Here is a 15081-nt window from a genome sequence, read left to right as displayed (position 1 = left end):
ACAAATCTAGCGCTACCAAATCCAAATGCCCCCCTCCCTTCTGAGCCCCACAGTGTGTCTAAACCATAGTTAGCATCCATGTTTGGCATTTCTGTAGCGATGAGAGCCCACTTTATTTACGGGGGCCATGTCTCCAGACGCACGAGCTGGGCACAATGTATGGGTACTACAATGTATGGGAACTGCAATGTACAGACACTACAGTGGCCGATCTTCCATTTTCACACAGCAATATTCACTGCTGCTTGTTTCTGGCAAACATCCATGCGGACAAAATCATCACTGCACCTGTAGATAAATTCTGCTCTTCTGGCACTTATGAGCTCTGTATATGGAGTCCACAAACTATTCCAAGAAAATCTATGCCCCAGGAGTCAAATAGTGCTCTGTCCCTCCCGAGTCTCGCCGTGTGGCTAAATAGTACATATGGTGTATTTCCACGTTCAGATGAAATTGTGTGACAAATTTTGGTGCCATTTTTCCCCATTTCCCCATATGAAAATGTAAAAACGAGGACTAGGACAAAATATTTGTGGTAAAAATATAATTATTTTTTCTTCACTGCCCAATGGTATAAAATTCTGACACACCCATGGTGTCAATATGATCATTTCACCCTTAGATGAATTCATTGAGAGGTGTAGTTTGTAAAATAAGGTCACTTATGGGGGGGGGTTTGCTGTTCTGGCACCTCAGGGGCTCTGCCAAGGTGACATGGCACCTTCAAACCATTCCAACAAAATGTGCACTATAATATGGCGCTCCTTCCCTTCTGAGGTTTGCACTGTGCCTCAAAAGTAGTTTTTGACCACACATTATTAGCATACTCAGGAGAAATCACTTAACATATTTGTGGTCCCTTTTCTCCTATTATCCCTTTTAAAAATTGAAAACTTGGGGTCAAAGTAACATTTTAGTGGAAAAAATTATAATTTTCCATTGACTCAGAGCAATATTATACAATTTTGTGAATCGCCTGAGGGTTAAAACTGCACACTACACCCTTAGGTGAATTCCTCAAGAGGTGTAGTTTTCAAAATGGGGTCACTTGTGGGGGATTCTGCTGTTTTGGCATATCAAGGGCCCTTCTTATGTGAAAGGGCAACCGAAATCTGTTCCAGCCAAAATTGCACTTCAGAATTCAATTGGTGCTCCTTCCCTTCCAAGCCCTGCCATGTGCCCAAACAATGTTTGTCCATTTTATCCAGTTACCCAAGTGAAAATGAAAAATTTGAGGCTGCAGCAACATTTTTGCAGGAAGAATGTATTTTTTCATTTTCACGGCTCAACGTTATAAAATTCTGTGAAGCACGTGTAGATTCAAAGTGCTCACCACACCACTAAATAAATTCCTCGAGAGGTGTAGTTTCCAAAATGGGGTCACTTGTGGGGGTTTCCACTGTTTAAGCACATCAGGGGATCTGCGAAAGCGACATGGCGTCTGCTATCTATTAAAGCCAGTTTTGCCCTCCAAAAGTCAACTGGTGCTCTTTCCCTTCCAATCCCTGCCGTGTGCCCAAACAGTAGTTTTCCTCCACATACTGAGTATCAGCGTACTCAGGAGAAATTGCACAACAAATTGTACAGTCCATTTTCTCCTGTTACCATTGTGAAAATGAAATATTTGGGGCTAAAGCAACATTTTTTGTGTGAAAAATTTAAAAGTTCATTTTTTCCTTCTACATTGCTTTAATTCCTATGGAGCACCTAAAAGATTAATAAACATCTTTAATTTGGTTTTGAGCACTTTGAGGGGTACAGTTTTTAAAATGGTGTCATTTTGGGATATTTTCTGTCATATAGGCCCCTCAAAGTTACTTCAAACGTGATGTGGTCCCTAAAAAAATGTTTTTGTAAATTTTGTTGGAAAAATTAAAAATTGTTGATAAACTTTTAATCCTTCTAACTTCCTAACAAAAAAAAAAGTTTAAAAAAGGATGATAAATTATTTTGTACAGCTTAACTAACTGGTTTAAGAATATAAAAATTTAAAGTTTGAAAATTGCAAACATTTACAAAATTTTCACCAAAATTACAATATTTTCACAAATAAACGCAAAAAAATTCCACCTAAATTTACCCCTACCATAAAAGACAATGTGTCACGAAAGAACAATCTCAGACTCACCGGGATACATTGAAGCTTCCGGCGTTATTACCACATGAAGTGACACTGGTCAGAATAGTAAAATTTGGCCTGGTCAGGAAGGTGAAAACAGGCTTTGGGGTGTAGGGGTTAAAATGACCTTTCAGTATGAAGACTTTTAAATCTGTGATACTGAGTCCAGGTCCACAGAAGTGTTTTCCCATAGGTGTGTCCAGTTCTTTCTTAATAGTATACCTGTTTAGATTCATCCTTGTTTGTTGTTTTTGTTTAATTTCCACACTATAGGTATCTCCAGGGGGCTAAACTAGAGGAGGAGTTTTTATTATCTCATGTTATTAAATATACTCCGGCTACATTGATTATCTGCTGATATTCTTTATAGGCTAAAAAGATTATCTTATTACCTTCCACAATTTCTTCAACATGTTCCACCCATCAAACCTTTTGCTACCCCCCCAAACAGGGATAGCTTTTGTACCAATGCTTGTCAAAAAGCTATGGCTTCTTTCATGTACACCACTGGTATATAAATTCCAGCAAGGAAGGCATCTTACCCCAAAACGGAATTATTTGGGAACATTTTTAAAATTGAAAAAAAAAACTAAAAAGTTTGTTAGAGCAGTATGTTATTAAACAGCTTTTTGGTTACAATCCAGTTACCCATATCCAGATACATTGAGGTTACCTTGACATTTCTAAAGCTTTTTGCATTAAAGAACACGAAAAGGGATCAATACAGTCCTAGGAGATGTCAAAGTGTTATGTCTTTTCCAGGACATTGGAGGCTTTATAGTATTGCAGTTCGAGTTTCAAAAGATTTGATCGTCTCTGGATGCAAACAAACTATTTTCCATTACAATTTTTCCAATACTTTCCTAAAAATTCTCCATTTCTGCAAAATTATAGGCTAGTCATATCTAGCATCTAGCCACACTATCGTTATCATCACTCATGATGACTCATAGCCATAATTCTCCTTCAACATGATCAATTCACTTCATCAATCTTATTTTGAAGACTTCTAGAATTTATGAGAGTACATTTAATGTGTTTTGGTGCGTGATAGGCAGTCATATTTTCTCAAACTTGGTCGATGTAAAAAGGCAAATGCCACAGTTGCAGAAGATCATATTTTCAAGTTATTATTGAAGAATTAGGTTTTATATTTCATAATGCATTGTGTTTAGCTATTTGTTTGTACAAATAGTTAAAAAAAACACATAGATTAGGATAGATGTAGACTACTATTACTTTGCTCAATTATGTACTTGTAGTGAGCTGGCAGGCTCTGGCTGTTCTGTGGTTATTGATATAGAGTCTGTTACAGAAATGATTACACAGGATGGTGTTGCCACCTTGTGGCCAGAGGTTGCACCTGCACAGGGTGTGATGACAGAGAAAAAGACTGAGCCTCCTGTGTCCCGCCCTAGAGAGTCACGTGACCAAAGTGGGAAGCAGGAAAAAGCGCGCGAGGAGTTTGCTGTGGGCTGTGAAAAGAGCCAGGACGGTGTGCAGGCCCTCGTGCGTGGCGCAGGAGAGACTCTCAACGGGATTTCTTTTACCTGACACCATTTCCTTGGAGCCTTCCCCAGCTTCTTCACTGCTGAGGGATACTGCTATTACACTCCCTGCTACTGGAGTGTGGACTACATAAGGGATCCACCAAAGCTGCTATCCGGATCAGAGAGACTGTAAGCGGGTCCTCTGGCGAGAGGCCGAAGTATTCCCTCCTTTCAGCGTAATTTGTTGTTCCTGTTTTTTTTCTCCGGCTGGGACGCCCTCCTGCAAAGACAGACAGGCCTGCGACGGGGGACACATCCTTCTGGAGTAAAGGACTGGTAACGTGTGAGTAGGGACAGTGAGGGTCAGCTTATCAGTACACGTTATTACTGTGCATATTTACGGTTGTCATTTATTGTTTTTCTTTGCTGTTAAAAATGTATACGAGTAAAGATACGGTTATCAAGATAGAGTCTGTGTGTGGGGATCTTGCTGGGCCAGATCATAGATACCAATGCGCGGCCTTGCCCGCGGTCACTTCATACTTATTGCTATTGTCCATGTGAATTTTTATTACAGACTTCTATTATCCTTTTCAACAGTCTGATATTGGAAACATTTGACCTTAATCATTTAATCTCAGATTATTGTGGTTATACTCATGTTGTGTTTTGGCTATAAATGCACTTTTCACAAAATCCCAACAGCACATGAGCATTTTGTTACTGATTTTGCAAAAACCTTGCCAAATAACCATGTATATGACTGGATGTGTTAATAAAACCTATTAGTAGATAAAGGAGATTGCCGTTTCAGAGTAGACCACTCTGCTGCAATTCCAGAGTGGAAGAGTAATTTCGTAGTTTTTATTTTTATACGTTTCATGCTCGTACTGAGCCCTTTTTCAAAGACAAACTACATAGCACAATCTTGGATGGATTCCAATTTGGAACTGCACCTTTTCCGTAGCAGCGCAGTTGTGGCGCCCAGCTGCGCTTGGTACCACAGATCCTAGAGGGGTGTATTGCCGGATTTCTCCACAAGAGGCCCCCACAGCATACACACACCACCACCTTCCACCTCAGACCACTAGAGGGAGCCCGTTAGGGATATAAATAGGGAAGGTGGAGCTAGGCAGTTCAGTTCCTAGCCTGCTAGAGTACAGAGCAGCTAGGGAGTTCCTGCTCAAACACAGAAGGAGTCAGTGCAGTCGAGCCAGAGCCTAGCTGTTCCTGCAGAAAGAGTTCAGTGCAGTCTGTAGAGTGAGTCCAGACTAGAACTCACAGAGCTCAGGATAGAGAGCTAGGAGTGTGCCGACACTCTGAGAGAGGCGAAGACGAGCAGCGTCCCGGCTGCAGTGTGAGTAGCCTAGTGAGGGCCCGAGCGTGGCCGAAGGCGAGTGGAAAGTGAGTAGCAGTGGGGGCAGAGGAGCTTACCCAGCTCACCCCGAAACATATACCGGACACTGGGTCCGAGCTTACCGGGATCTCTATGACCCTGTAAGGTATAACCAGAATCCCTGGAGAACTACAGGTCCCAGGTCCATCAGAGAGCTCATACGTAACAGAGCCAGGAGACACATAGGCCCCCTAAGCTGGGAGCGTGCACTCCAAGAGAATGCCCTACCACAACGTCAGCCTGTGCAGGACAGAGATAAAGTTAGGCCTAGCTCCAGGCAGGTCAGAAACGTACTACAGAGAGGCAAGAGACAGGAGGCCCTACACCCGCTCATTGGGGAGGATCCTGATATGCACCCTTCACCCTACAGTGCTCCGGGACGTGCCTGAATTTCCATCAGTAAAAGGTACTGAAATGACTTTCGTGTGTGCTCCTATTCTTGCTCTTACCTGGCTGGGTCCCCTCTGGCCTTCATCCCCATCTCCGTACACTGCCCTGAGGCCTAGCTCCACCTGTGGGGGGCTATACCATCGAGCTGCCTTATCACTGGCCTCAGTGGACTGCCGCAGCGCTGGTGATTCTCACCAGAAACCAAAGGTGGCGTCACGAACTTTCATAAAACTAAAAAACCTATGATCCCAGTATACAATCCCCTTTTTAAAGCTGACCCCAGGGTACGGGCCCGGGAGCCGACCACCGCGACATCCCCAAAGGCCAGGCAAAAGGCCCGGGTACCGAGTCATCCCCATCCCCTGGGCTAGTCACAGTCTACTCTGAAGCATCAACCTCCTCTTTCTACTAATCGATATGCAAAAGAGGGTTTACCTTCAATTGTCGACAGGACTGCAGAAGCTGTAATACTCGTGGACTATTATTGGACTTGTGACAATCACAACCTTTTCAGGTGAGCAACTTCATAATTCCCTTCTCATCTGCACCTTTCAATATCAGCCTATGTACGCCTTTTTTAAATAAAACCTATGACATTCTCACGTGGAAGTATTTTGTAAGTTAAAGCCAGTAGTGGAAGCCACAGAGAAAAGTCTAATAGATTTGCACCAGTTTCATCTTTTAGACCCATGCCTGGTTTTGACTTACAAATACTGAAGCAAAATATTGGCCAAAATATGCAGGTGTGAAAGTCACCCTAGGTTGCTTTAATGTGCTTTGTGCAATTTTTTGTGACTATTTTTGTCAAAGTCATGAGTAACTAAAAGAACCGGGTGCATTTCCTATATAATTTCTCTTCGTGACCAAAAATATGCATGGAATACTGCATCAAGAACTTGTATGAGTTCAGCAATTTTTTATTATTTTTGTAGCACAATCATGTGTCTTCATTAACTGCGCTGTTGTACTCTGCAATCTTAGTCAGGTCATGTGACCCTCTGTATGTTTTGTGTTCCTTTTTTATTCTGTCCTTTTTTCCAGGCTCTAGATTTGTACAGAACATGACAGGCAGGTCACGAGGGGTCGATGCACTATACAGCTACAGCACCACCTCAGGAATTCACTTTTCTTTTGAGGGGGCGGTGCACTATACAGTTACTACACTACACAGAGGCAGTACACTATACAGAGGGATATTTACAGTACCTTAGTGTTATATTTCCAGCACCTCAGAAGCTCATTTGTCTTAAGAGGGGCTGGTGCACTATACAATTACCACACCACCTCGGGAACTCACTCACTAGGGAAAATAGAGGTGCACTACACAAATACTGCACCAACTCAGAAGCTCACATGTCTCAGGAGATTGAGGTGCTTTGTACAGTTACCGAACCACCTCAGGAGATCACTCATCTGAGAAAATAGACGTGCACTACAAAATTATTGCACCAACGCAGAAGCTTACTCTTCTCAGGAGATAGAGGTGCACTGCACAGTTACCGCACCACCCCAGGAGCTCACTCATCTGAGAAAATACAGGTGCACTACAAAATTACAGCACCAATGGAGAAGCTCACTATTCTCAGGAGATAGAGGTGCACTGTGCAGTTACCGTACTGTGGCACCCCAGGAGTCCGGTTGCCACAGTGGCATTGCCTCCCTCACAAGGGGTGATGCCATGCCTGGAAGCAAGCAGGGGTCCCCTAGTCAGGTATACTAGCATGTATACTAACACTTTCCTGGCTCCAGACCAGCAAGGGGAGCTCCTCCCCTTAGCAACTGGAATCTGGAGGCGAGGTTAGTTAAAGTTAGTGAGAGGAGTTGAATACAGGACAGTGACGAGGAAAGACTTGGGGAAGGGAGCTGTGTAATAGCTCACCCCAGAGGAGAGTAGCGTAGAAGAACCGGACACTGGAGTCCAAGGTTGTGGGGCACTGAAGGCCCAGCAGCAGAAGCCAGAGGGCAGAAGACTGCAGGTCTCCTGGCCCCATCAGGTGCCCGGAGGCTTTGCAGCACATAGGGCCCAGCACCGCCACGTGGGAGTGACAGGAAGGCCCGAGCTGCCTGCCATACGGGTGAGCACAAAGATGTTTTACTCAGAAACGAGGGCCACAGAGACCAGCAGCAGGGCCAAAGAGATTAGGGCAAAAGGAAGGCCTCCAACGTCACCTGGCGAGGTGGGTTCCCAACTTGCTTCCAGGCCGCCCGGACCTCTACTACAAGCTAGTACCCGTGCCCCAGTCTGCCTAACCACCGCAAGTAAAGATAAGATGAAACCGCCATTAAGTTGTGGACTGGTTATTACCTGCGCCATCCCCTGCACTACACTGCACAGCAACATCTATCACATCACCACTTCCTGCCCTGGAGCTAAGCTCTGCCTGTGGAGAGCTGAACCAACTCTGCTGCGTCACCATCAGCCCCAGAGGATCTGCAGCGCAGCGGCGGCTCCATATAGCCGCATACCACAGATGGCGTCACGAACATTAGATATAAAAACTATAATCCCCTTTCAATCACCCCTTTTTATTGACCGCCCTGGGTCACGGACCGGGTCACTGCCACTGTGACATCCCCCAGCACCGACCGGCCCGGCTACCGAGTACCCCACGGTCCAGGGGGCGAGTCAGTACCACCTCAGGAGCTTGTTTCAAATAAGATAGGTGCACTACACACTTACATTACTAACTCAAAAGCTCACTTGTCTCATAAGATAGAGGTACACTAAACAGTTATTGCACCAATATAGTTACCACACCACCTCAAGCTCTCGTTTGTTTCAGAAGAGGGCAATGCACTATGCAGTTTTCATACCACTTCAGGAGTTAACATATCCTCATCACAGGAGATAAAGGTGCACTACACAGTTACTGAAACACCTCAGAAGCTCACTCATCTCAGGAGGGGGCATTGCAGTACACAGTTATCCCACCACCTCAGGAGCTCACTCATCTCAGGACAGAAAGGTGCACTATCGAGTTAGTGCACCACCCCAGAAGTTCACTTGTCTCAGGAAGGAGAGATGTGTGCCGCCCTGTCCAGGCCACTGTGGTCACGGTACTAGTGCACAGCGGTACGAGTGCTGTTATGGTCCGACCGGGGGCGCGTCAGTCTTTGTCAATTGTGGGGGTTAATGATAAAATGATAAAAAGGTTTGTGACGACAGTTGGGATGTTCAGCCTAGTATGGCCGGGCACTGATGAGGGCCCCTGGGAGTTAGGTGGTGATGAGCAGTGCCAGATGATTAACCCTTCCCAACCAGTGCTGGCTCCCAGGGGGGTTGGAGCAGGAATGCCACAGCATAAAATAATTAGCTTTAGACAGGGCAATAACCATTTTGTACCTTTTACTGGAGTTCTGCAAACAGTTTTAGAAGCTTCTATACATTTCACATACAGGGTTTTGGTCAGACCTGCATGGTGAGAGTTCAGATTCTCTGCTGTGAGGTTGTGCAGCCTTCCTGCTGCTAAGTATACCTCTGGTAGAGGATTCCTTGGATCCCCAGGGGTCCAAGGTAAACAGTTACTGGATCTGTGATCCCTTCCAGCAAGCAGGCAGCTTGAATCCTGAGGAAAACACCTACTTTCTCCTGTAGTAGTGGTCCTGATTATATGCACTGCTGAGCTCCTTGGAAAAAGCACTTTTCTGCCAGTCATAAAGACAGAGCAGTTTTTCAGTTTAGCACGGACCTTGGAAGTCTCTGTGCTCTCAGGACTGAAACCCAGTCTTGTGCAGCTTGTTCTTGCAGAGGGAGCACGCTTCTCTCCCTTGCACCAGGACCCTCCATCATGCTACATCTTCCTCACACAACAACTACTATTTCTAGTGATGTGTCGGTCATGAATGATCCAACACAAAGAGCCGGCTCCCTGCTGTAACTGATGGGAGCCGGCACCCCAGTAAGATCCACTAACTTCTCTAAATGGCTCTCACTGGGCGTAAAATCGCGGTGTTCGGAGGTTGTAACTCCGCCCACCCGAGCCAAACTCCACACACTCTTCAATTTAATTGGCTACTTATGAGTAGGAGGAGCTTCAGCTGTAGGTGGGCGGAGTTTCAGTGGCATCCACGTCATCTTAAATATGTGTTCACCTAAGGTGAACACATATTTAATAGGGATCCATTTAGGATTCAAAAGAACCGGCTCTTTTTGGTGAGTGGAGCCAGAAGAGCCAGATCACCAAAAAGAGCCTGACTGCCCATCACTAACTACTTCTGAAGCACCTCCTTCCCTCTGAGGAATCGTGCACAACTTCCTGGTTTAGGGAAAAGTGCACAGCCCTTCATTAAGGGATTGGGTAACAAGGTGTGGATGCAATTATAACAGCAGAGAACTTATCCCTCACCATTGCTGGCAATACATATGAATTATATTACACATGCAGGCATTTTGTGGCGCTATAGACATGGGAGCCACAGATGAACTATACAGTTACCACCTAAGGAGCTCACTTACCTCAGTAGGGTGTATATGAGGTGGTACGTTACCACATGCCCCCTCCTGAGATGAGTGAAGTACCTGTCATGTTCTGTCCAAATCTAAAACCCAGAAAAGGGGTGGAGCGGATGAAGGAACACAATACATGCAGTCTCTAGACTGTTACTTCAATTTATAAATCTGTAAATGCGTAAAACGTTGTGTGACTTGAAATGAAATCAATTCAGTTCAGCTTAAAACTAGATTGTATAAAATAGAACTCAAGAAGACCAAACTATAGTGGACAGTAAGATGGGGCACTGCATGCTGTCAGATCAAAGTTGTCTACAATCAGTCAATAATATTTGGATGAAATAATTTAGTAATGCTCAAATGGAATAGTTACCTCTTTTATCTTGTTTCTTTTCTCCCGTATTTCTGAATCATTTGGTTCAGGTTGATTTCCCAGTGGTGGAAATTTAAGGGATTTTTTGAATGCCTTGTAATCAAAAACAAAGTCAGCGTGGTTCTTCTGAGCTGCCGATATCTCACTCTCTTTATTTTTGGCTTTAGCAGCTACTATGTGTTCTCTGTTCAATGAAACATCTTCTTTTTTAGTTTCATAGTTGCTGGCTAGAAATCCCAGTGGTTTTACATCCACATCTAACTTGTCTTTGGATCTCCACTTTTCCTGATTTGTATTCCGTAGCAGTGACTTTTGATCTTCAACGGTTTTTTTGTTCATTTTCTTACTAGCATAGTTGTGTAATCTTTCACCATTCTGGCTTTGTGTACTAGATAAAAAAATTCTTCTAAATTTTGATGTGTCTGGTAAGAGAAACAGTGTTCCAAAGCATAGTGTAATAAATCCAGACAAAAATAATAAAAATACAAATTTCTGTGACAGTCGAAGTCCAAATCCAGCTGGAAATATCCCAGAAATTTTTCTAAGAAACATTATTTGAATTTGCATCTAATCGTTAATGATATTTATATCCAAATCATTACGTTGCATAGACATCGTATTTTAAATTTAGTAACTCTTCAGAACGATGGTTGACTGTAATAGTTGACCCATGAAGATGCTGAAATGTTGACACCTGTAATGATAACAGAGATAAAACATAAATAGAGTTTAATGATTAATCAATATATTGCGGCCATTCATTTGCACAACGGTATCACTGCAGAGGTCATGTGATCAGCTGCTCTAAAATAAGTGAGTTCTGCCGCAGAGAGTGACGGTGGGATTAAACCGAAGAGTAAAAAATACTGAACAAACTATCAGTGCGCCAGTGTACTTCTGTAGATGTAAGAAATATGCCAGTAAATCTGACACTTTTTTTCTCATCTGAGAAAATAACTCCGATTATGCTGATCACACTCTGGTCAGACTATTATTTTAGTTTGATTTCTTTTGATCAGAGTGTGATCTGATTTTCTCAGAGGTGGAGAAGAAGAAAAAAATGTTTAACCACATTCTCCATAATGTCAGTTCATGAAAATTGTCATCCGAGTGCGGTCCGATTTTTCATTCATTTTGTGTCTCCAGCTCCTGTGCAGACCTGTCTGAAGCCAAGGTTACAGACCACAATCAAACTGTTTAGAGTGTTCCCGCAGTCATTCTATTGTCCATGTCTCCTAATTCTTGTTACTTTACCAATTGTAGATTTACAAGGTTAACAAGAGGGGCAGATGTTAGAAAGTCTGACCCCAGTATCACACTACACAGAGTTTGATTGTAGTCTGTCATCAAAGAGAAGCATTGGTCTACACAAAAGCTGTAGACCCCAAATGGTAGGACATTCTAAATGAAACCTGTCATGTCGTACATGGTGTCCGATCTTACAGCATGATATAGAGAAGGAAAAGCTGAGCAGAATGATATATAGGTTTGTTGGAAACATGCACTATAACTTGTTTTTTAGTAATTGAAATCCCTGGTGTTTGTATGTATAATAATAATAATAATCTTTTTATTTATATAGCGCCAACATATTCTGCAGCGCTTTACAATTCAGACAATTTACAGACATTATGGGCACTGTCCCCATTGGGGCTCACAATCTACATTTCCAATCAGTATGGCTTTGGAGTGTGGGAGGAAACCAGAGAACCCTGAGGAAACCCACACAAACACAGGGAGAACATACAAACTCCTTGCAGATGTTGTCCTTGGTTTGATTTGAACCCAGGACCCCAGCACTGCAAGGCTGCAGTGCTAACCACTGAGCCACCGTGCTGCCCATATGTATGAGCCACTGTGGGTGGTCCTATTCAGTGATTGACAGCTATCCCTGCATGCACAGTAATACAAGGATGACTGTCAATCACTGGATAAGACCACCCACTAGACTCAGATGCATATAAACATCAGGGATGACAGTAAATAAAATGCAAGTTTTACTGACACTCCAATATTAAGGCAGTGTCTGCTGAATAACATCCTGACTGCAGATCAGACACCATTCTCACCATGACAGGTTCCCTATAATTAAAGGTATTTGCAAAGTTGCCTCATTTTTTATTTTAGAAACATTAACCACCTTACGACATATTACGGAAACTTATGTCATATGTCTTGTCCCTACCTTTGATGCGGGGTCGCACGAGGATGCATCTTTCCCTGCACATGATTGATGATTTAATCAGACGATTGCAGCTTGAAGTCCCCTAAGGGGACTAACAAATACAGTAAAAAGTGAAAAAAAAAATAAAATATGAAAAAAATAAAAAAAAAAACAAAGTTCTAATCACCTCTCTTTTGCCCAATTAAAAATAAAACAATTTAAAAAAATACACAGATTTGGCATTCATAAAAGTCAGATCTATCAAACTATAAAATAAATTAATCAGTAAATGGTGTAATGAAAAAAAAATCAAAACTCCAAAATTACAGTTTTTTGTCTGCTGCAACATTGCAATAAAATACATAAGAAAAGATCAAAACCCAAAAAATGGAATCAGTAAAAAATTCAGCTCAGGGTGCAAAAAATAAGCCAATAACAAACAAAGCAGCACACTGTAACGCTAAGTATGCGAACATGAAATATATGAAATTTGAATAGCAATACTGCTCTAGAAAATAGAAATAAATGAGAAATCTTAGCGCATAAATTGGCCAATTCATGTGTACCTGGTGGCCACGTTAAGGCGACTCTCAAAATACCAGGACCCTACCAATGTGAATACCTCTCTAAGGAACATCCGTCTGTGACGCGCCCCTGGGCCTGTGTCGCGCTGCGTTGCGCACGCGGGAGCTTACCCGGAGCCGGATCTCTTGAGGGTTGTAGTCTCGTGGCGGTGACCCGATCCGTGCCCAGGGAGTCAAACTGAGCGGCGATGTAACAGCGGTAGATGTAGGACGACTACGCCAACCGTTGAATGCAGCTATGGAGCTGCCGCTGCAGGACAGTCCGCTGAGGCCGGTGGATGGATGGTGCAGCTTAGATGGTATAACCCCCAACGGGAGGGGTATGGCCTCAGGGCAGCAGATGTGGATGATGGGGGTAGCAGGAACCACTCAGAGACGGTGCGGTGTAATTCAGGGTCTTTACTGGTAACAACGATAGACCCTCCCGGAGTACTTGCTAGTGAACGGGGCCTGGTCAGTCCTTGAGCAGATGGGATCTCCCCTGGCCAGGCGGAGTTGTAGGCCTCCCAAACTGACTGTACTCTTCTGGCTACCTTGCTAGAAGCGGATATAAGTAGCCCACGTCCCTGAGTGTACCGTGTGGTGCTCACCCGTATGGCCGGTGACTCGGGGCCTTCTAATGGCTTCCGCTCCACGATGGCGGTGCTGGTCCCACGCGTGTGACCGTGCCTTCGGGTTTCTGGGCCTGGGACCTGAAATCCCCTGCCGGTCGGCTTCTGCTGCTGGGTAAGAGTTAGTCCCCACAGCCTCGGACGCCGGGTCCGGTAAGAAAGCTTCTCAGTCAGGGCGAGCTCTGCAGCTGCCAGCCCCTGACTCGTAGTAGTATTGCTTCTGCTGTTTCTTGTCTCTACTCTCCTTTACTGCTCACCCTGCTTCAGCCCCGGGTTTATATAGGGGAAGTTCTTCCCCTCCCAAGACTGGGCAGGAGGTGTGGCATGCACAGGATCCCTGACCAAAGGACCTCCCACCTGCTCTCAGACATAACATTACATTACTGTGGAAACCAGACCCCTGGGGTGCCACATTCCCCCCTAGTAAAATTTAGTACTCCGGGACTAAACACATTTTAGAAAAACATAACAAGATATAACAATAACAATACAATAAAGAAACACATAAAGGTGGTCACGGCATGTCCGTAACCGGGTGCAGTCTTTGAAGAAACAAAGGTGTCCATTTCACCAAAACAGGGAGACGTAACCAGGTAGGGGTCTGTCCTGCCCCGAGTCCTTAACAGTCTTTTAGTCCATCCTGGGTTACGCTCCAACTATGTACAAGGATTCCCGGTAAATCCACCAAGGATTCCTAAAAATAACTGGAAACACAAAATTATACACAAGCAACAATACACAGATAAACATAAATAAAACGATTTATACACTTCAAATCCTCCAGCGTGCGGGTAACTGGCCTCTAGTGGCCCTAGTGGACCTACGGAGCTGACTGTCTGGCCCTGAACTACAGGGTGTAGGAGCTGTCAAGGGTAAACTGGGCAGCTGTCTACCGGCTCTTTGTCTCACTAGGGGTACGGCAGGCTCACTATAAGCAGAGGGTTGATCCTCCTGTTCTGCTTGTGTGGAGTCTTCTGCCTCCTGGACCGGCTGTTCTTCCAGCTCTACCTGTTGCTCCGTAGGTGCTTGGGATGCTGGTTGGAGGAAGGTGAGTACGGGTACCACAACTGCACCATTGACTTGAGTCCAAGACCGAGGGAAGTCCCCGAGCACAGTACTAACCATATCTTCCCTTTCCTCTACGGGTCGATGGTCTTCTTGTTCCTCTTCAGGGTTCCTCAGTTGTTCGGGACACTTCTTCAGGTGGTCCCGGGATACAATGGCTGTGGTTTCCCTTCCGTCTTTACTGATGGTACAAACCTTCGGGTTTTCGTGGCTTGAGGGCAGTACGGTGTACGGGTCCTTCTCCCACTGGTCGTCCAACTTGTGGAGCCGTCTCTTCCTCTTCAAGACCTGCTCTCCGGGTACCAGGGGAACAGCGGGAGCATACTGGTTGTAAGTTTTCTCTTGTCTTTCCCTAGCCTGACAGAGACTTCGCTCCACGCTCTCCTGTACTCTCCGGTACTGCTGCTGCCTCTCTGTGTCCCAGTCTGTTTCTGGTGAA

General features: G+C 44.5%; 1 protein-coding gene across 1 annotated transcript in view; it reads right to left on the bottom strand.

Annotated features, from left to right (window-relative positions):
- Window positions 1–15081, bottom strand: part of MAN1C1 (mannosidase alpha class 1C member 1) — a 222328-nt gene that overhangs the window by 182501 nt on the left and 24746 nt on the right. The window contains exon 2 of the mRNA XM_073665861.1: window positions 10219–10912. Within this exon, the coding sequence (XP_073521962.1) occupies window positions 10219–10785 (567 nt within the window). The 5' untranslated portion in view covers window positions 10786–10912. The remainder of the gene's footprint in view (window positions 1–10218; window positions 10913–15081) is intronic.

The sequence above is a fragment of the Phyllobates terribilis genome, unplaced genomic scaffold (assembly GCF_046119375.1).
Source record: "Phyllobates terribilis strain yellow unplaced genomic scaffold, ASM4611937v1 Scaffold_2__4_contigs__length_985480577, whole genome shotgun sequence".
NCBI lineage: Eukaryota > Metazoa > Chordata > Amphibia > Anura > Dendrobatidae > Phyllobates > Phyllobates terribilis.
This window is presented reverse-complemented; position numbering and strand designations above follow the sequence as displayed.